The sequence below is a fragment of the Falco peregrinus genome, chromosome 9, assembly GCF_023634155.1.
Source record: "Falco peregrinus isolate bFalPer1 chromosome 9, bFalPer1.pri, whole genome shotgun sequence".
In the NCBI taxonomy this organism is placed as follows: domain Eukaryota; kingdom Metazoa; phylum Chordata; class Aves; order Falconiformes; family Falconidae; genus Falco; species Falco peregrinus.
In genome coordinates this window covers 18772109-18795516 of record NC_073729.1, presented here as the reverse complement: position 1 = coordinate 18795516, position 23408 = coordinate 18772109, and the positions used below count along the sequence as shown (strand labels likewise).

General features: G+C 37.5%; 1 protein-coding gene across 8 annotated transcripts in view; it reads left to right on the top strand.

Annotated features, from left to right (window-relative positions):
* Positions 1–23408, top strand: part of SHANK2 (SH3 and multiple ankyrin repeat domains 2) — a 354214-nt gene that overhangs the window by 81306 nt on the left and 249500 nt on the right. For 7 of the 8 annotated variants that reach the window (XM_055814242.1, XM_055814244.1, XM_055814240.1 and 4 more), the window contains exon 12: positions 6193–6259. In XM_055814242.1, coding sequence (XP_055670217.1) covers positions 6193–6259 — 67 coding nt within the window. Of the gene's footprint in view, positions 1–6192; positions 6260–10761; positions 10959–23408 lie in introns of those variants that run through there. The other variant, XM_055814245.1, reaches the window with a different exon arrangement.

Sequence of the window (23408 nt, the reverse complement as noted above, 5' to 3'; positions counted from 1 at the left end):
AGCAGTTTGTTCCAAAGAGCAATAATGCAATTTAGTTGTGGTGCTTGCCTTTCAGGGACTAACTTATAAAGCTCTAAAATTGTATTTGCTAAAGGCTACAAAGACCTTGCTGTAATTTAATATAACCTCTACCTGTGATACATTTCAAGAGTGGAAAAAATCAATTGTGAAAGGTTAGTGACAGGTAAAGTGTGTGTATATATAATTTCCTATTTCCTGAAAGGAACAAACCAGTGCATTAATCACAATTAAAAAACCCTAAATAATTGAATGTAAGTAATTGATATATTAAGAACTGCATTTATGAGGCTGAGCAGAGAGACGCTGGTGAGTCATTGCTGCTACTTAGATCTGGTCCAGAGTCTGAAAACATGAAACTGTCACATTGATATCTGTAAGTGGACATCTGTCAGGTTTCACTGTTTACAAAGTGTAGTATTATTTGCAATTATTTAAACTTCAGTTTCTTTGGGGAAAAAGATTCAGGAAAGCAGAACTATGAGATGTGTCAAATGTTTAATTTCTGAAAGCGAACTTAAAAACTGCCTGTATCCAGGGGGAATGTTTCTAACTGTTAATAGCAGAAAATCAGAGGTTAAGAATAATGCTGGGCCAGGAGAAACAAATACTCTTCTAAAGGTGCTTTGCCAGTTAGGAGGGTTTCGTTCTTCATCCAGTGCCCTATGCTGGATTAGCAATCATGGGGTACCCCTGTCTCCTGCCTGCTTCCCCCTGCTCCTTGTCTCTGTGTCACAGCTACTTCATTCATTCAAGTTTCTACCTCACTGAGCTGTCACATAGTTACCATCCATAGCAACTAGCCCAGTGTCAAACTCCTTCCCTTCTTCACTAAATTGGTGGCAGACCATCTGGCTTTGCATGGCATGGCAAATAGTAAGGCACTGTAACCAGTTGCATCATTTGAAAGAAACATCTGTCTGTGAGACAGTAAGTGAGACGATGGGGGACTGTAACAAGCTTTACTTCTACTAAGCAGAGCAAATATCCATATAAACATGCAGCTTCTGGTCACGCTCTACCTTATGTACCCTGACACTGACAACCAGCTCTTGTCTCTGCTCCGCTGCCTTGCCCAGTGAGTCATTAACCCCATGGCTTTGTGCTTCCCAGCCCTCTGAGTGTCTCAGCTGTGACCTGTTTCAGTGACTCCATTAACTTTTTGTTACAATGACATTATGAAGACAGGGTATCCTGGAAATCGGAGGTGACACTGCCAGTCTAGCTGTATGGGTTTACCCTAATTTCTTTTTATTTTGTATGAGTTAACTCCTACCAAGGTACGCCTCCCTGCTTAGCTTTACTTTCTGCTTACTTCCCTGTTGCAAGTGTGTGTACTTAATCGGCCAGTCATGTATGTTACGAAATGTAATTTGAAAATAATTAGGTGCCCATGTTAACACCCTTAGCGGGGTCAGTTAAACTTGGGAGGAAGCTGGTAAGTGATTCACTTTGGTGACTATCATTCATATACAATTGCCTCTAATGATGATAAAAAACCTAAGGGAGTTGCTGTTCTCTATATTGTATGGTAGAATATATAGCAGAGGTCCCAACCAAATGTCAGTGCAGCAGATAAAGGTCCTGGTTTGGGTCTGACAGTGCTGTGCTTGAACTACGTAGTCATGCTTTTCAGCTGGACTTTGATTGACACCATGCTGTGACACTGAAAGTGCAGTCTTTCTGATTCTGGAGCTGATGCAAAGTAAATATGCCCTTTAAAAGCAGGTCAAACAAATGCAGGTTTTAGTGGAAATTGTAGATGAGTGTTGCGACTGCTGCTTTTTTTTTTTTTTTTTTTTTTTAAGATGCATAAACAGGCTTTATCAGGTTTACAGAATAATGTGACTAAGGACATGCATGTTTTTGATGTAAGATAAGTGTATTGTCTGTGGCAAAAGGGCAGAATGAAAGGACATTTGCTGCAGGAATGAAATAACCTGCATTATAGTAAGACTGCTATACATGCAGTTTTTAAAAGGCTGCAATTTTTGAGGCTTCAGCATAACAGAGCCTGTAGATAGCCTTTAGTTGTAAAGTGCTACCTCCAGCCTTTCATGGTAATATTTCATGTCTGTAAACATCCACATGATGCATTTTGATGACTGGAATCCAGTTCCTAGTGGAATTGGAAAAAAACTTACACTGAAGCTTTGCTGGCTATGCTGCTTTTTCACTGCCAAGAAGACATGCCTTATGACTTACAAAAACCCAAACACACCAAAACAAAACCCAAAAACCTTCTTTCCTGCCATAACCTCTCAATTAGAAATCTAGCATTTGACTACAGAACAGCCTGAGAAGCAAAATATGGCTATTTAAAAACATGTAAATTATGAAGTGTGTAGAGAATCAAACTCTAGTATTTTCTATGAAGATACTATGTTACTATTTTTTTCTAAAGTACTAAGAAATTTAGTACAAATACAGGACTTCAATTATGTTGTGATTTAGTTTTCATCTTAATTGAGGGACGACTTCGCCTTAATTTGGTTCAAGCCTGGGATCTTGTGAAGACCATTCACTTGTCCTCATGCATTCATGCTTATGGTTTTATTTGAACACACTACAACTTTGGTTCAGGAGATGTTTTTGATGGAGAGGACGTTAGAGTTGGAAACTACAAAGCACAACAATCAGAAGAACTGAATGAGTATGATTTTGTATCTCTCAGTTTTTTCTCTGACTTCACTTTGTCCCACACTCTTTACCCATCAAATTCAAGTGAAGTACATTGGTGTTATGCCAAGAAATATTTGTACTTTTTAACTTTTTCTTGCTTTCTTTAGATCTTAACATATTTTTCCTTCATTTTTCCTGTTAGAATTTTCCATACTGTTTTTAGCGAATTGGAGTAAATTAAATGGAAAGAAATGGTACCTTGAGCTTGCTGAATCTAGAGCATAATTCAGAAGGAAGTACAGGAACAATTCTCTGTCAAGCTGTCTCTTAGCTATCTGGCAATGTATTTTCTCAAGTAATAAAATGTGTTTATCCCTTGAACATCATGTTTATACTTGAGTTTGTAAATCTACTCTGTATCAATTTTTTTTTTTTTTTGCGTAACATGGCTGCTGTCTAGCAAGCTGCCTGTCACTGGTGAATTCCCTGTTTGAATTTTACATGCTAATTAGGGATAATGTTGAAGAGAGGTAGTATTGTTTGTTTTTAATGTAGGGAAACCCCCTGCTCTACACACAGATGTTGCTTTTATGAACCTGAACCAAGCCAGGCTGCAGAATGTTAAGTTAAAGAGATATTGTTTGTACAGTGCTGCTTTACTTTGATGGTGCTGTTTGCCAGGGAGAATTATGAGTTACACTTGACAGTCTGGGGGCCAGATTCTGTTATGTTATCCATGCTGAGAAGCAGTTTCTTTCAGGAGTGGTTGCTGGAAAAAAGCTTGTCTTACTAGTGGTTAAAATAGTATTTTCAGATGGATAATTGTGTCTGTTGGTGATGAGGTTGCAGTGCACCAAGCTACCTCTGTCTCTGACCTCCCTGATCTTTTGATCTTTGCAGGTATTACAGCATGCAGAACTCTTATGACATACCTGAGAAGAAGCACACTTTTATTTTTTCAACTGCGTTCTAAAAGCAGAAGTGAGGTTATGTTGAAACAGCGTTATTGATTCATTGTAACACATTTGGCTCCCAAGAATCTATCAGTTTGACATAACACAAATGAAAAGTGCCCAAAGCAAAGCATTTCCTTGCTGTTAATATAGTAATGAGAAAATGATTGTGTGATTTTCACTAGTAAGTATGGTGATTTTATATGTGGGTTAATTATTTAAAGGACAAAAGTTATTATACTGCACATGCCATGCTCATGGCTGCCCACTGAGGATTATTTTAGAACACACATCTGTGTGTTGAGTATAACTTCTAGGTGCTATACAAACATGGAATAGATTTTCTGCCATGAAATAGGTACAATTGACAAGAAAACATAATTACTGTATCTAGCCTTTACGTTGCATAGAAATTTTTAGTGAAGCAAGAAACAATTTGCCAAGAAAAAAACCAGATGGAACCTGAAAAGCATTTAAAGAAAAAAGATCTTGGGGAAAGACCTAGATTCAGAGCATAAACATGATAAATGGTATTTGTTTTAAAGTTAGTTTAGTCATCTAAAAAAGTTATTCTGATACTGTATTATACTTTAAATACAGTAATTTCCTTAAAGTTTTGCCTTTACTAGCCAGTAGGCTTCACAACCTAATATAAATCAGTTTGTCTTTCTCTAGACCAACTATTGCTTGCTTAGGACCAAAAGATAAATTAGAGTTTACTTCACTGTGTTAAATCTGGGTCCTTCCGCAAGGATTTCCAGGGCTGCGTAGAGAAAGGATTCATGAGTAATGGCTTGAAGCATAAGGACTAATACAACGGGAGTCTCAGGTCTAAAAACAGGCCTTAAATGAAGTCACCAGAAGGAGTGTAGAAGGGTGTTAAGAGTGATAATCTGACTTTCAACAGTCCCATCTAGTTTTACTTAGGAGTATTGCAGAGAATTATTTTTACTAAGACAGTGCACCCATGCCTGTAGCAAATAGTCCTCATAATTCACTGTGGTTCAATGAGCCTTATTCCAGTGTCACAGTAGGATATATGTTACATCCACTCTGAGCCCTACATGAGGTGCGCTAATGGTAGAAGAAGGCATAGGGTAAATAATCAATGCTTAATGAAAAGTGCACAGACTAGGTGCATTTATTTTATTTTTAGGTTAAATGGATATAATGGTCATGAGTCATGATTTAGGCCTGCTATGAGTCTTAACGTTTAAAGCAGATTTGGAAACTTAAATATATAATCATCAAGATTTTCTGTCTGTATCTTGTTGCTTGTGTGTAAAGTCTTCATTTGCAGGGATTTCCATATTAGTTTGTTTTGGTTGCTAATAAATAAAATTGTCCATTCAGTTTCCTGTGGTGAGTGCAGGAATAAGATCTTATGCTTGTTAAAATACTACTCATATTAACTGTATTTTTATACCTCCCCAAGACCATTTCAGCACTTTAGTCTTCCTTTGTGTTATTCATCATCCCTGAGATTTGTGGAATGGTACAAACCAGTAGATAATCTTTTTTTGGTCATCAGCTCTGAAATCTCCCTGAATTTTCAATCATTTTTCGTGACTGACAGTAGTCCTATATCGGGAGGAGTCCTTAAATACGTTTGGGGTGTTTTTTGTTTGTTTGGGTGCTTTTTGGCTTGCACCCTGTATATGCAGAAGCTTCTATGAGGAAGGTGAGCCCAGCTTATCTCTTTTACCTGCATTGGGAAAGCCATGGTGCCATTAGAGGAACAGTATCTGTCGTAATACAAAGCTGCAAAATGGAGCCAGAAAAGGCAATTACTCAATATTCAGGGCAAAAATAGGACAGAAAGAAAAATGGAGGAGACGGCAATGGCATAACCAAATCCCTTTCCTCATATCCATATTCTCATCTTAAGGACATTTAGATGAGAATTTGGAAGAGATAGTTACACATCTGTGCTCAACAATCAGGAAATACATAAAAAATAAAATTATTATTTTAGAACTGTATTTATCAAAGCACTTTAAATGCTATATATACACATAAATTTTACCAGTTTCTCTTTTCTAGTCTTGTTTTGGTGTCTTATTGGTGCCTGAATACTTGCAGTTCTTGGTACTTCTCTGGTTATCCCACGTACGTTGCATTGTAGCTTCTCTTATTGTTCAGGGAAGTAGCGAGGCAGGAGCAATTTAAGAGAAATAGTATCTTCAGTGTGCCTCTCCAGGCCTGCTCCTGTAGCATTCTCCACACATCCGTATAGCTCCCAGGGCTTTGGGGATGGTGTGTTTAATGTTCACTGCTGATTTTGACTTCCACGACATGAAAATCCACAGCTCTTCTAGCAGTCTCCTAGAGATGGATCTCCATGATTACCAGTGTTCTTAGTAAACAGGGAACTGGGGGACTGGCGGTGCTGCTTACAGATAGATTGAGTTATCATTTCTTAGCCTTGTTTTGGAAATGTATTGCATGTGGTAGTTGCAGAATAGAAGTAATAAACAGTTACTCTGCTTTGTGAAATGAAAATATATTTGTATGATGTTTGTCAGTAACGTAACATGCATATTTCTTACTTAATAAGTGATGACAATATATTAATTGTAACTATTTTACAATCCCTTAGGTGGCTATAATAGCGGGAAATTTTGAGCTTGCTGAATATATCAAGAATCACAGGGAAGCTGATATTGGTAAGTAAAATATTTACAGGCACTGAAGATAAGTTACACATGTTTAAACCAGGATTTTGCAAAGATGGTAAATGTGATTTTCTGTTAGATGTGATTACAGGGATAATGACAGTATTGATTCAGGGAGATTTTAGAAGTAACTTTTCTATTAAAAAAATGAAGACAGGGAAAAAGTGGAAATGTTTTCAAAATATGCTCTGAAAATGAAGATTTGATAAGTAATGCAAAAGAGTGGCAGATGCTCTGTAAGTATAAATGAGACAGTTTGTAACAGATTAAATACACAGCCACATACCTGGAAGAGCCAAATTGGCTCTTGCAGGCTGTTTCAGCATCAACCTAAAGCAGCTCTTAAGCAGGAATAATTGACCAGAAGAAGAAGATAAAGAAAGATGCTTCTTTGCAATTAAATGAATATATGGCAGCAACTGTCTATCCATATTCATAAAACCATTTCCTCTGAGGGTGTTTGCTGTGTGGCACTGGATGAAGGCTAGTAACAGGTGTTAAGGGTCCTTGACAAAAGACATTAAAGTTTTTTGAAGATCTTTTTACATAGAGAGTTTTGCCATTAAAATAAAAAACAGTGATATAAAAAAGCTATTTCTAATACAGTTTAATTAAAATAAATTAAAATACTTTAATTCCAGTTAATTAAAGTTCCACAGAACCGTCCTGAAGTTGAATGAAAAAAGGCATTCCTTTTGAGGCAGGAGGGTCTGTAGAGTTGTCTGCGCTGATTTAACTTAGTGATGAAAATCCGTGACTCAATAGTATTTGACTTACGTTGAAAACTAGGCCAGCTCACATGAAACTCAAGGCTGTGAAAGAATTGCTCTGGATTAAGGCCTCCTTTCCCATATTCATGTAGTTTTGGATGTATTCCAACATATATTGTTTGAGTAATATACCTCCTTAGAGCCCAGAGGCAGCAGGGTGGGAAGGAATAGCAAAGGGATTGAGAAGTATCCTCATGCAGATGAGAAGGACGGATCATACTATGAAATCTCTTGAGAAACATTTCATCTTTCATCTCTCAGAAAGTGTAGGTTGGGTAGATACTGAATTTTGATATTGAACCAGTTCATTAAACTTTGTTGCTAGTATTTTAGGCTCGTATAATAATTGTAATTACTTTGTATTTTGTAATTATTTTAGACTCATTTAATAATTAACATTACAACTGGGGGAAACTCTTGATTGATGTTAATGATTATTCACAACAGCATTTATTGGAAGGAGGGCTTGGTGATGCACTGGGAAAAACTCCACATTGCTCTTGGAAGACTGCTGACCTAATCTAATTGCAAACTATCTTTAGCTGTAGATACTTTTGAAATGCATGCCTAGTACACAGCTAAGTAATATAAGTGGCAATAATTTTTTTTCCAAAAGAATCTGCCTACTTTCCTGGGTATGTCGTCTTAAGGATGGAAAAAATTTAATTGGTGGAAGTGATTGGAGGCTGGACCTAACTTAGTAGTTTTGAAGAGCGGTTTTTTTCTGGTGACAGAAACAAGTTTTTATATTTCTCAAACTGAAATATTTGAAATATGAAAAATAGTATTTGCTTGAAATCTCTAATCTTACATTGCAAGGAACTACACTATCTGTGTCCATCTGTTTTGACATGTGTTAATTAACATTATTCTTAGGTAATTTTGTTGTCCCAAACTATTGCAGTAGGAAGTCACTTGTACTTTGATTGCAGAAGGTATTATGTGGGTGTCTTCCAGTTTGTCAGTAGTCACAAAGCTGTTTCAAGTAATGTTGCCAAAACTGCAACTAGAAGGATCTAACAGCAGTAATGTAATGCTTATGATTCATGGTCCTGTGCCATGCGTTGCGGTGAATGAGCGGCTTTCTTCGGTGGCAGGGATCACAGCTCAGCCTTTCCGCAGGAGGGGAGGGTATCACTGCGTGTGGATTAAAGGGATGAGGCTGCAACCTGCTGTCAGCCAAAGCACTACATCCCAATGTACTGGTTCACAAGAGCTCCACAGAAATAAATGTATATGCTTAAGTGCTGGGTATGTCACTTATTATCTATTCTACCTTTGCCTGCCAATTATATTTCATTGGCATTTGGAGTTGTATACCATTTTAAGCCATACACGAAGTCTGGGATTATTCAGTTAAGAAGCTGAATTGCGTGTCTTAAAGGGAGTCTCCTTTTTTCTTTTCTTCCCCTGCTCCCCTTGGCCTGGATCTGTGCCAGACTGTAGTGCTAAGACTGTCCCCGTTGTTGAAGATGATGGGGAAGCAGCTCAGGTGGAAAATGACCAGGGTATCCTCTAGCATTAGAAAACTTTACAACCGAATCACTAAGTCTTTGTTCTACAGATCAAATCCCACAGTGATTGTTCTTCCTTTTTCTTTTTATTTAATTATAAAGCACTTATATTAGACAAATGTGTTGAAATGCTGAAAAGCTAGGCATATATAAAACCAGCTTTTCTGCAATAATCATGACTTCATATGGTTCTCTAAAAAAAAGAAAATTGTAAAAAGACTTATTTTAGAGCCCAAATGGGCAAAAATAATGTCACATTGCTCTGTAGGTCATCTGACGGTAAGAGAGGGATGTTCTTCTAACGTGTGTAGTGTCTGGTTATCTTACTCTGATCTTGCCGAATAAAAGCATCTACTTAGGGCCAATGTGAGCAACATATTTAGTCAAAGAGATGAAGTTGGTCTGCTTCACTTTTATGGAAGCAAAATGGATTAAATTTTGTATCCAGAACAGAAGATGTAGGTGCCATTGGCAACCTGATTAATCCAAGGAGTCCCTGCCTAGTCATTTGGAAAAAAAGAAACGAGATTTTGCCAGTGAAGTTTGTCAGCTACATAAAATTGTGCTATAGAGGCCACTCAGTTGGCTAAGCTGAGTGTGTTTCAAGACAGGTAAGGTCATGCAGGGTTTCAAAACCGTCAGGAGCAGTCCAAGCTGGTAGGTGTACTCTGAGTGACTGAGCAGCAGCACTTTGGTTACAGAGCAGGTACCACAATGGTCCTCCCTCCCTCCCTCCACATGGTTTCTTCATTCTGTAGAAAGCCTGATTTCTCTTATGTCTTTGTTCTGGATGGCGTAGTGCTCTGTCCCTTGGATGATTTCACAGAGGAAGCTCATGATGAAATGAGGGATAATTTGTGGAAAGGGGAGACCTGGAAGCCAAACCTGCTGACTGTTCTCATGACTCTGATCTACAGCACATAAACATTCATTCAGGCAAGGTTGCGCTAAGCAGTTATATTCCTTTTTAGATGTAAGTCCTTGTGTCTCCCAGAAAACTGGAGTTTTGTAGAACCTGCTTCTGCTTAGCCACGATACCAGCATAAAAATCTGTTAGTTATTCCATACCCTCAAAAAAATTTGATCTTTTCCTCAGAAAGTTCAAAACTGGGTTTTCTCACACGTGCTTTCCCTTCTATGAGCAAGTAGCTTCTTCCTTACCTTACTCCTTTTCCCACTGTCAATTGCCAATTATTCTTTCCATCTCAAGTAGTACATGAGGTGTCCGGGTGAGCAGTTTGTTGTAACCATGGCATTAAAAATATTTAGCAGAGATAACTATTTTGTTTTCACCTGGTGCTGCCATTTTCAGAAATAAACTGAGGAAAAAAAAAAGCCTTGCAAATGATTCCTGGGGCTTAGTACAATAAAAGACACCTTGCTGTCATTAACAGAGAAAGTTCACATTTGTCTTATTTCAGACAGGGATGATGCAGGTTTGTAAGACTAAATCAAATGTAAAAAGTTAAAGGATTCAGAGGAGACAAAAAAAGGATATCAGTAAAGGATTAAAAACAAGATCCAGATTTCCTTGTATTTATTTCTTTTACGAGGTTCTAAACATCAGGGAATCACTTTTGTTTTCTTGACAGATGTATGAAAGGTGAATGAAAATTGCCGTATCATTTAAAAAGTAATCCTATTTGAAACAAATTAATATTTTTCATAAAGCAAGAAAACCTATTACCATAAGGTACTTAGAAACTTGTTTTACAAGCAGTATGAAATACTTAGTATGGCTTCTCAGATTACTTCAGTTCATCATGACCCCAAATTAGTTTTTTGAGGAATAATAACAACATCAAAGTAGCTTATTTTAATTATAATTTTTATAAAGTCTTTGGAACCCAGGAGTATGTTGCAGCTCAGTGACTAGTGTTTCACCTTCTTTTCTGCTTTGAGGAAGACATTACTTATACTCCTGATGTACAGTATAGCAGTTACAGGTTGTTTAAAAAAACCGAAAACGTCCATTTTAAAACTTCTTTTTTTTTAACTAGCTATAGAACATTTATAGTTTATTTGACTTTATACATTTATTTATTTCAAACTAAGAGAAAGTAATGGATTAAAAGATGTGATGAATAGAAAAGTTAATCCCTGATTGTTTTCATCCAGCCTGCAGCTGTCTGTGAGTAAATGAGCACAGCAGATTTAGGAAGCATTTGCTATACAGAATTTACTATGGCTTCTATAGGATGGAGGTACAAAACCCAATCATATATATCTAAGAATACTGAAGCTTTCAATAGATACAGATATGCAGATATTAAATATGTTGCAAGCTGGTAATCCTTTGACTCGGATAACCTATTTTTAAATCTCTCTTTTGCCTTGGTTCTTTGCGATGAGATGAATTTTCAGATGGATTAAATGACATGGGTTGTTCTTCTTCAAGTGAACAAGGTTTGTTTTATATTGTACATCTTGTCCTTCGGCAGCTCTGGAGCTAGAAGTGATAGGATTCTTTTGTTTTATTTTTGTTTGCTTTTTGCTTTAGAAAATGAAACACATTGAGCTGGTGTGTGAGTTTTTGGTAGTTGATTAGCAGACTAACTAATACTTGGATACTGTTGCTAGGCTTCAAGTCAGAGTTCCTGTATTCCTCTATAATTATGCAGAGATATGTGTATGTGATGGTTTGTCTGTGCTTTCACGTGGAGATTTTTTTTTTTGTTTTTTTTTTTTAAATATTGAAAATCTGCTGATATGATAGGCTTATCCTTAAAATATACATATTCCACATGGGGCAATTGCTTTTAAATAAAACATCTTTCAACTATGAGTAAAAGTATTTATTTTTATTGGAATTGTGACTGTAAAATCTTAAGAGACGTGCATTTTATTGCAGAATAAGCAGAACAGGTCTTTCAAAACACAAGAATATTAGTTGCTTTAGTGGTAAAATTGCTTTTCTACCCCCCCCCTTTTTTTTTTTTTTTAATTAGATCACAGTGATTGAGGTCAGCAATCTTGTTTTTTCAGCTGCAAGTGTTTCTATTAAATGTTAGCCAGCCCAATGAATATTCTGTTGTTTACTTATTTATTTTGGTTTGGGGAACCATTTAGTAATTGTGATTTTCATAAATCAAATGCCTGCAGAATACTTCTCAAGTTAGAGGAAATAATTTAGAAAGATAAAAGCAGAAACAAGAAAAGGCAGTAAATCAAAAGACTTAAAAATCTACAAAATTGTCAGCAGCATGCAATGACTTCTATTTTTATCACGTTACTTAATAGAAGCACAAGGGACATAAGCACATATTATAGCCCTGTCTATTTGTCATTTGAATGTGAATAACATTAACCTGTTTCATACATATGCTAGCGGTCATTTTAACGTGGAAGAAGGATGAAATTAGTGTAACCAGGATGGCAAAGGCAGTGAGATCTTCATTGCCCACATTTTAAATGCATATTGCTTGGTAGATTGTTATAATCCTGTCTTCCCTTTTGCACCTTCTTTCAAATACCTCTACTAAATTAACAATCATTTGTCCTGTCCATAGGAAAAAAACACTTTAATGACATTTAAGCTGAGTTACAAGCAAACTAATATTGATTGGTATGAAATAAATTTGTTGCTATTATTTATCTGTTTTTCTCTGAAGGATTGCAAGGAATATAAACTCATAAGCTCAGTCTTGCTATGTGGTAGCAAACAAATTGGAAAACTGGGAATTGAGATCTGTTAATGTAATTACATACTAAAATGTAGGACAGAGCTTGAAAAACTTACAGTAGTTTTCTTTTTCCCTTTGATCACAAGTGTTTCTTTTTCTCTGTGAGTTACAAAATCGTGCAGTAACTAGTTTTATTTCAAAATTTAAACTCGATTATTTTTTTTTGCCCTTGAACTTTGGTGTATTCTATGTGTATAAGGTGAAACTGCATGCAGAGTAGCGCGTATTATGTAGTGCATCGTCATTGCCTGTGATTTCTTAGGCTTTAAATTTTGAGCAGGAAAGTAAGGAGAGAACTGGTGACATATGTAACTGCTGCTGTAACTACAGTCGATTTCAGAATGATTTGGCCTGGTTTTGTAAACCAGTCTGTAGTGTGTCCTTGCCACCTGCCAGGTAGGCAATGATTGCTGCAGTTACTCCTGTTAGAATTTATTTTACAGACTGAGTAAGAAGAACCTTGTAACTGAGCTGAAAACAAACTACCAGAGTAATCTCAGGCAATCTTCAGTGCCCTTGAGCTTGTTTCGGTCTTGGGCAAGAAATCTGTGGTCTGAGCAGTGGGTGCAGGTCACACAGGGCTTGCTGGCTTATCCCCTAGAGATGTTCAAGATGGTGGCAGAGGAAGGGGGAGAATCGGTATGTGGTTGGGTCTTGCCCCAATCTTTATGCTCAGACCCAAATGATTGGAAGTGTTTCTGGGGCCCAGCTCCTGCTTCCCCCAAATATGACTTCTAGCTGGCTCCTAGACCGCTAGGTCCCCATCAGGAGAAATGCTTCTCACCTTCTCTGTTCCTTCTAGGCTGAGGCCATTGTATCCAGCAGTTGGAAACTGTGGGGCTTTTTTATAGTGTTCCTATCATCAGCGTGCTTTTTCATCATGGAGTCAGGTCATTTACCTTTCCCAAGTCTTTAAAGGATACTTCAAGGATACTCCTGCTATAAGGCATGATCCTTTCTACTGGGAGTGGCTTTTTATTGTTTTGCTTTTTTTTTAATAGCTTTCACTGGCTTGACACCACTGAGGTAGTGTATAGGGGAATAAATTCAGAGGCTATGTACAGAACTAGTGCAATTCACTGAACTAAAAAAGAAATAAAGCCATAAAGCATAACTAGTAGAAAAAAATTACTCGACTAGGCCAGATAGTTGCTCTGAGCGGAGAAAAAAATGGAACGTATTTTTGTATAGCAAACAGGTTATCAAATTAGTAAGATTAATTTCTTGCTTTGCAAAAAATAAAGTAGTTGAGTGGATTGTACTGTCCTCAAAAATTCTGGTGGAATACATAAAAGGATAATGCCATTGAGCTAAATAAGCAGATCAAGGGTCATGTTGTAAGCAGACAGCAAAATAAGTACCCCAGAACTCTCAAGTGCTGAAATTTTGAACTAGTATTTCAGCCAAACAGGAACTTACGATAATGACTTTTGGTTACTCCCTGTGAATGAAATTTCCAGTGTCATTCAAACTGATGGCTGGATCCTTCTAACCCCTGTAGCTTCCCTTGGTGTCGCTGGAAGTTTTCAGCAGATGACCCATCCTTTGGGAATCCACTTTCTGATTCAGCGTTCCAGACGAGGTGCCTGACCCTGCACCAGGGTGTCTTTGGGGGACAAAGGCAGGTACCAGAATAATTTAAGGAGTTAGATTAGGCTGAGGGGATGTAAAAAGAAAGTAGTACTTTTGAGTTTATATGGGACCTGAAATTTGTCTGGTCATGTCTGATCCAATGTTATAGGTCATAGATCATAAAACTGGAAGAGGTTTAGGTGATTGTGCTGTCTGACCTTCTCCATAGTGGAGATTACAGAATTTATATTAACTAACTCCTTCTTGAACTGGGTTATAACTAGAAAAAACGTTTTGTTAAAAACCTGCAATGATGTAAATGGGATTTGGAAAAGTGTATCCTAGTCTCGTGATCTGATGTTTTTGGATCCATTTGGTGTAGTTCTAGATAGAGTTGATTACCCCCTTCATTAACAGACATACCTTATTTTTAATATCAGTTTGTCTAGCTGTAGCAACTGGATTCTGAGTATAGCTGAGTCTTCTCAACTGCACTGTGTCTGTGCCCACATTTCTCTTCTAACAGCTCTCGTTCCTTAGTGACAAGGAGCTGATCTGAACTGTTAGAGAGGAAAAACTCAGGAGGAGGTGTAAAACTTGAATGGAGGTTGAAATTGAATATAAGAAACTACTGTGGACTTTGTGGGTTTTGTTACTATTGCCATTTGATCAGTATTATCTTAAGCACCTTTCTGCTAGCTTTTATCAGGGTCCACTATAATCTGTATCCCTGGAATTTCTGTAATTGTGCTTTTTTTTTTTTTTTCCAAGACAGTATGCCCTTTGCAAGTATGTGATCAGTGCATTTCAGTGATGATATATATAGGTCTCCATGTAACAAAACAGGCTGGTTTGGATGGCGATACCTGTATTAGGATATCAGAGGGCCCATACCTAGTAAGATAAGGCAGGGAGCCTTCAATGTAGCTTTAAGATATAAGGCAGCCAACAAGGGATACTACAGAAGAAAAATTGTTTGAAGTGTCTCACAGAGAACTGTAGTATTCCTGAAAAGTTAATGTATTTTCTTTAAATAATTTTTCAACATGAGCCTCAAGAGCTCTCTAAGATTGTGTCAAACACCATGTGGGATTTCAAACTGTGAAACAGTGAAGCCAGGTCAAAAATAGAGGTAGGACAAATGGAGAAATAATGTGTGCAGAATCCCATGGCTTTCTGTTTCTCCCATTTACAATGGTGAGAACACAGGAAAAAAGAGATGAAAAGAGATGAAAAAACATAAAATAGATGCTAGAGTTTTCTTTTTTAAAAAAAAGCCAAAATAGGTAAGAATAGTCAGGAATGCTTCCTGAAGAAAGTTCTTTTGTTTCCCAAATAAATACAGATATGGACTTAAAAAAAAAAAAAAAAAAAAAATCCCAACCCAGAACTCTCAATGCAATGTAGATCCTTACGTTGAGCACTTCATCACAAGCATTTTTATGCACCTAGTAATTTCCTTTATATAAGGAACTAATTTCTGAATATCTGGCTTTTTTTTTGTGCCAGTCTATATCTTAATCATTGTGGTGTTGAAAACAATTAGGTTCTATGTAACTCCCATTTAGGGAAGGAACAAATTCCATGGACTAATTGGATTTGTATGAGGATAGCCTTCCAAATACAGAAGCAACATGGTTACATTGCCAATCATATAAACCAAGTGTTTGTATGAAAAAAACCCTTTGTATGAATGTAAGACTTAAGTGTTTCTATGAGCTTCATGATTTCAAGGATAATATTTTTCTTTTAAATATGTTCAAATAACCTTTGTAAGTTAGGCTTTTCAGTAATTGCTAATATCCTCCATTTGGAACAGATTTATTGCACTTCATTGACTCCCTTACTTCTAATTCTTCTTTCCGTTATGCTAAATTTGTATTTATATCATTTTTAACAGCTAAACGTACTGGGTTTCTTTCAAACTAGTTCATTTATCAACATTAAGTCGATGTTATGTTTTCAATATACAGTGGTTTGGCAATTTATAAGAACGGAGGCTTCACAGAAGAAATCTGGTTTAATATCTTATGAATAATCTGATTTTCATAACAAGGTATTAATGTCAATTTTTGTGAAAACTGATCTGGTAATATGCAGTCTCTTTAAAAGGAAATAGTATCCTCGTAGAAGACCATTTGTTGTCAAATTATAGATGAGGCTTGATAAAGGGATAGGCTTTGAAGCATACTGCTTTGTAATGAGTGTAATATTTCACACTGTATTTCACACTGTTCGCAATATTTCACGCTGTTGCTGTTACTCCATTTATATCTCGATCTCCTGGGCTGTGTCTGAGTTGATGGTCTTTCCCTTGGAGTTCAGGATAAGCTCTATCTTTTGCAGTCGGGGTTTTGTCACATTGTGGAGCATGTCTTCAGAGTAAACACCTTCTGAGTCTGTAAATCAGATCTCCTTAGGATCTTGGACAGAGTTCCCAGGGAGTCCAAGGGAATTGAAACTATTTGAACCTCTTCTGTTATTCGCTCTTTATTTTAATGAGTTGGTGTTTAGAGATTTTTATTTTTTACGTTCCCTCTTTTGTTTCATTGCAAGATGTCCACTTAATTGACAAGAATATGTTTTAGACAATTTTTCTGTATTCTGCTGTTCAAAGGGCAGCTGGATCAGAAGGGTGTCTTGTTTACTGGTTTCCATGGTTCTCTCCAGTTGCAAGTGGCAGTCCTAAAGGATGTATATGTTGTTTGTTACAGTAACTGTCTTTTAAGGATATCAGAGAAATAATTACTTTGGAGTTACTTGACTTTGTGTGTTTTCAGGAATAGTTGAAAATGTAGATTATTTCTAAACATAGTAATGTGAAACAGGATGTATGGATGGCACACGTTTTTAAGGCATGACTATTTTAATTTCCTCAATTTCCAAGTTAACCAATCGGACAAAGTTTTATTTACTAGCCTATCTAAACCTATTTTTGTAATTGGCTCTAACTATAGCTATAGATAGAAATGAGCTGGTTATGGAATGAGCTTTCTCTGGAACAACTCTCTCTGCTCATCCCTTTTACATGGACAGGCAACTTCCACCTGGACAGTTGCCTTCTCAAATCAGACGGGGCTGTGTGATCCAGGCTCCTACAGGCTGCCCAGGGCAGTGTAGCTGACATGCCCTGCGTAGCCTAGGAGTCCTACAGGTGTGCAACAACGTTGTGTTGTCAGTGAGTCTTTACTGTTTTGGGTTGGGTTTTTTTTTCCCCTCTTACCTTTTCTGTATGTGTCTTGATGATTTTATATGCAGGTTTTGAAGTCAAAAGACTGATTTCTGCTCCATTTTCTATGTAATATTGCTGAAATAATTGTTTAGAATTTTTTCATGGGAGACAAAATTATGATACTATCTTTATTAAGAAGAGGTTGCAGGGTAAATATTATCCAGCAGAGTGGCTATAATTGGGTGAAATCTATGCTGAATGAAAACAACAAAGGTTTTATTGAATTAAAAAGGCAGGAAGATTTACAGCTTTAAGATTGTATTATTTGTGTGTGTGTAGGAGTATATCTGGTTTTCTGTTAATCATACATTTCTACTAACTCCAGTAGACTAGGACTTCAGTACCCTAGGAAAGATACCATCTTAAAGCTATCATCCTAGCTGTTTGGCTTTCAGAAATAAGGAATCTATGAAAATAAAATGCCCAGATTTTATTCCTCCTCCTAAAGTATTTTCTTATGAAAAAAACCATCACCTGATACATTTCTGTTCTCTATATATGATTTTTTTTGTATTATAGCATTTCCTGCTTGGGAAACTGCCGCTTGGATCTCTTTGGAACATCTGAAGTAGCAAAATTTAACATAAATTCTCTGATGTGTTTTCAGTTTTAAATGTGCCTTATAAAATCTATAATTTAACACAAATCATTTGTTTATCCTGAAGAAATTATCCGTGGCTCCTGAAGAAAGCCTTCCAAGTGCAGACTGTCAGATTGCTGGTTTGTCCTTTGAGTCTCTCTTTCCTTTATTTTGAATGAAACAACCAGCCACTAGTACTTCTAGTCTTTCTGGTATTGCAAGCATCAAAGTACCAAGTGTATTTTGATTTCAGGGATTTTAACAGAGGAAAATTAATGTTTTCGTGTGTGTTACTTGTCCTCTTCCTGCATGCCCCACCTATGTTAGTGGTCATGCAGGGATGAGAGTCCCCATAGCCCCCATCCCACAGAGACGTGCTGTATCTTGTGCTATACAGCCTGATCCCAGCTGACTGTCTTTGCCTTCAAAAGGAGACCAAATCCCTCCTGCTTGATCACGTAGCAGTTGTCCAAATGTTTGGGGTCATACTGTGCAAGAAATCAAAAGAGGTCATGAGTCCATGGTAATTTTTGTGCTGGTGCAAATTTACCTTTACCCTTCTTTTGAGGGCTAAGCTTTTTATTTTGGGTCAAAGCATGGCTTGTCTTGCCAGCTTCATTAACACTCTTGAGAATACCAGGTGCGAAAGAGCTCTATTTTTGCTGCACAGATCAAGTGTGTCTAGTTTCTTGTGGCCTATTTTTACATATTTCTTCATTCTATGACTAGGAAAAGCTGTGAAGGGAACAAAGAGATTGCGAATAGCCAGAGAAAACTGCTATGATGTTATTACAGGAAAATAAAGGAGAGGGTATATCCGTGAGTTTCCATTTCTGAGATGGCATTGAATTAAAATTAAAGGCGGGAAATGATGCATATAAAACCAAATAAAATAAAAAGTGTAGTAGTACATTTTCTTAGCTATATTTCATCAGTCAATTGTCCATTTCCAGATAATTCTATGAAAAATGCTTTTAGGTCCTTGAATAAAAGATCTTAAAGTACCAGTGGCTCAGAAACTTTCTCCTTTATTCACAGGTATTCCAGGGCATCCTTATTTAGCATTCAGTATTAAGCAGTTCTCTGCAGGAAGTGAGGAGATGTTGGGGGACCTGATGGCTCTTTCTCCCCAGACGAGAAGGTGTGCAGTCCTTTGGCGGTCTGTGCTGAAACCCAGTGGTCCTCTGTCTCAAAAATGGACAACTGGCTGGGCTGTAGGGAAGTTGGAGGAGGAAAGGAGATGCTCTGTTCTGTTGTGCAGAAGCCACCAGCCAACACAGGGACTCTTGACACTGATCTGGCTGCAAGGCACAAGGGCTGGGACCTGGCTGTGTGGTAGATGATGTACAGTTGATATTCATGGGATGGAAACCCAGAAAAATAGCAGAGAACCGAAGAGGGTCCCCCGTGGAGAGTCAGCCAAGTCACGACAATCACACCAATATGGCTACATGCCGTGCTCCCTTTATTAAACAAACAGGTCATATTTATAACTTAAACCGACCGCTCACCCGACTTTACACACAGGTGATTGGATAAAAGTCTCTGACCACGTGGGTGTCTGTGTCGCTGATCGGTGAGCATGCTGCAGGCACCTGATCAGAAGTGTGCCGATGAGAGTGTGTTGATTTCACGGTTCCCAGGACTTGCTCTGCACCTGGCTTCTTGTTTGTGCGTAGCTTGTTTTCCTTCTCCCACTGCTTGTTCCCAGGACAATTTAAAGTTGTTCTGCAACTTTAACTAACAGGCCTGGGTTGTCCAACCCGAACAATGGTAACGTATGTCCTCAGTCCTTTAAAAATCCCTCTACAGGGAACCATTTACAATGACTTGTGTTGTAACATAAAGTCAAGATAAAGTTCCTAAGACTAAGCTAACCAAACCATTACAGTCCTCCTTGTAGATCCTTTGGGCACTCTTGTCCCCTAAATTATTTCTGGTTGATCCGTATGCAGTACTGTGGTTGAGTACCAGGAGCTGAGTGCCTAAGACGATGCTCTCTATGCATCTTAGTGTTGTGTTTCCTTTTTTCTACACCATTGTGACTCCAGGTATATCTATGTCTTTTGAAGACAATCCCAGAATTTTTCTGCATGTGCTCAGAGGCAGCAGCTGGGAGACCACAAACTGAGCTAAGCATTATTTTGAACAGTGTTTAACATCAGAAAGCCTCCAAGCAAGGAGGTTGCCAGTGTAGCTTGGTGCTGTACCGACATGCTGATATGGCAGTATGTCAGTCTGGCTTGAGGAGTGGTTGGAATGAGCTCATTTGTCTGCCCCAGCAGCACGTGACCAGTTTGTGTTCTGCTGTAACATCCAGAGCCTTTTCTTCAGTGCTGCTACCAAGTACTCATATCCCGTATTGGATTTGTCTGCTAATTCCACCCCAAATAAGGATTGCATAATTTTTTCAGCTGATTGCATTTTGCTTGTTTCAGATACTTTTCCATTTAATCACAATTGCTTTCCTGTTTCTTTCCTTTGTTGTCACTTCTTGTTTTTCTTTTGGTTTTGTCAGTGCCAGCTTTTCTGTTCTGTATTGTAACTGTGCTCTCCCAGTTCTTTGCCGCGGTCATTCAGCTTCCATTCCCTTGTAAGATGCAACCCTCTCCTGTGACTGGGGAAGTTGCTAAGATTTCTGCATGCTGACTCTTCCTTTTGGTCTGCAGTTTTGTATGAAACTGTAAGATTATTGGGATAAGGAAAATACTTTCTTTGTCCCTCATCCTAAAAGAGAGCAAGGCTGAATTTCAGCCCCAAGCAGGGTCATCTTCTGCACCTTTTCAGAGCCTGGCTGATACAAAGCTAAAAGTCTCTTTGTTTACCATGCCGCTGCATGTGCAGCAGTTGCACTGAATGGTGGTTAATTCTGACAGTAGTATGTTAAGATACTTGAGCTTCAATTATAATGAGTACCGTGGTATCTTACGTGCTGTGTTGTGACTACTGGCAGACCTGGCCTTGGTTTATGATAGCATTGGGCTGCTAGCAATGGATAAATATTTAACCTGCCTCCAAGAAAAGTTGTTAGGACAAATAAGAAGTTGCAAGCACTTGTAAATTAGGTTGTTGGTCTCAGATTGGATCCATGAATTTCCATGTTTTACAAGTTCTGTGACATTTGGTTTGGAGTTCATGAATTAAAAATAGCTGAAAGCCAACCCAAGAGTCTTCTGACATTCTTCCTTTCCAATTCATACTTAGGACAGAGTATTTTCTTTTGACTCATTAGCATAATAATGTTTGTTGAAACAACTTCATAAGCCCCAGATACACATTCTTGCATGTGAAGTTAACCAAGAGAGAGAAAAAAAATAAGAAATAATTATTTTTTTTTTTAAATTTCAACAACATGAAAGCAAACTTGCATTAGCTAGATTCCTAATACAGAAGATGCTTTGGATTTTTAACACAGGACTGTGTTTTCCTCCTTGTGACAAATAATGCAGTCATCTTTTGGGTGTTTTTTTCATTGCTAGCTTGGTTGTGCATAGTGGGAGAATATATGTTTTCTGATGATGATTGGATGGAGAAGAGCTTCCCTTTCATCATCTTTACTGAGAAAGGCTAAAGTTTAGAGGCAGACTACCTCCAAAGCTAGTGGAGTTTTCTCTCCCCATGCTTGCACTGAAGGATTTTTCTCTGTGGTTTTTTTTTGTTGTTTTGTTAGGTAAGAGAAGTTTAAGTTGAGTCAAAATACATGTGGGTTAACAGTGCTTCTCATCATTCTGTGGAGTACATGTTATTATCTTAGAAAGTACATTTCAAAACTGGAAGAAATTTTATGCAATTAAGGATAACTTTTGGCATATCCAGAGATTTGGAGGGAGTAATATTTACTAAGAACTTCTTGATCATAAAGTGAACTTAACTATAGACATTCCCTAACAGATTTTGAGATTTCTTCATTGATTTATTTTCATTTTCTTATTTCTAAAAATACAATTCTGGAATTATCAAAAAGGTTGTTTAGGGTTCCCCCTTCTTGAAGGACCTGCCTCTTTGCTGGAAATAATTGGAAATTAAAAGAATGGAACACTTGTTATTACGTCTGGGATGTTGCCAGTGGTTCAGGAAACAGGGCCCCTGTGCAGAGTGATGCTCTGGTCACTGTGGTGACAGCACTTTCTTTTGAAGACTGTGGCACAGCATCCTGTGGGCTGGAAGTGACCACCGCCTGCCGTAGGGACCCAGGAATTACCGTGCCCTGCATACTCTCCTTTTTGTAAAACCATTAGTGTTTCTGTTTTTCACCTGTGGCTATGTCTAAATAATCTGTTGCAGTTTATTTCAGGCCAGCTGATGAGGGAAATAGATCAACTGATGGGAGAAGTTTTTCTGCTGTTTAAACTCTGTTATGCAATTGACAAATTGTGTTTTGTATTAAAGAAGTGTAAATCTGGATAAAAACCACATAAATTATTACGGATTTAGGCTAGTGCCTTATCTTAGGGTGTGTTTGGGTTTCCTCGTGGAGAGGAAGAAAGACACAATCTATTAAGTCTTTTTCTGGCAGTTGGTGGACTGTCCCCTATTGCAGTCCGAAAAATATCTATGCAGATTTAAAAAAATCTGCTTCTCTTCTGATTTGCGTTTTCTGTCGAAGTAAAAAATGGAATAAGTCGGGGGTAAAGAGTTGTTTAAAACCAAAGATTCCCCATTTAGTTATATTTTGGTCATGGCATGTCCTTGACATGCGAAGATAAAACCGTAATGTACTTCTGATATCCAAATGTTTGTACTGATCCAGTGCTATATACAAATTAAAATCTAAAAGTATTTGATTAGTACTGGGTTGGGTTCATGTACGATAGCAGTTTACTGGTTTCTGAAACAGTAAGTTACAATGACATAAGCTTTGTATCTAGCTTTTATAGATTACACCAGCATATGGCTTAGACACTTTGTTACCATCCCTAACACAACAAGCTCTAATTTTAGAATGTCCTTTACTGGTTACAGCTAAATTGTTTTTGTCATATACTTTTTTTTTTGAGAAAAGTAAAGGGTTTTTTTTTTTTTTGTTTGCAGTGTTTTAATAATCATGCTGAAGTCCATTAAGCTTTGTGGAAACTAGAAAGAAATAGGAAAACAATGAGTCATTAAAATATATGTTTTGGAGGATTAAATTCTCTATTCTGGTTGGATTGCTTCCAGGCAATAAGGAAAAGTCAGCCAAGTATCATATCATGTTAAAGAAGTCTCAGAATGAAGTCTCAGAATTTTTGGCAAGATTTTATGTGTTTTTTTTAAATTTGTTTTTGGTGTTTTGTTTTTGGTGGGTTTTTTTTGTTGGGTTTTTTTTTTTTTTTTCTCTTGGTAAATGCTCCTAAAATTTAACTTTGGGAATGCCAAAGTCCTCTCTACTACATGAGAGGTGCCTGTAAGGGAGTGGGTAAGCAGGGCATGATGATACTGGGTGGCACTGGTGTGGTATTGAGTCATTTGACCATCAGTGAACATCAGGGGTAAAATAAGGTGTTTTTCTTAACTCATATGTGAGTCCTTGTCACCGAAGATCAGCATTTTCCTAAGTTGTTACAGTGAGCAGAGCTATTTAAAGAGGCAAAACGTTCAAGTCTAGAATTTGTTTCATGGGATATCAGGCTAGTATCTAGACAGACTCATTAGAGATCATTATCAAATAGATAGCAGTCTGTGCCTTACCTTCTTTATGCATATCTGTAGATGTAGAATTACAAGAAATGCATTTTTGTCATGACAGTTCACATATATACTCTGACCGTATTTGCTCCATGATAGTAATTGCATTTATATTAATCACATAA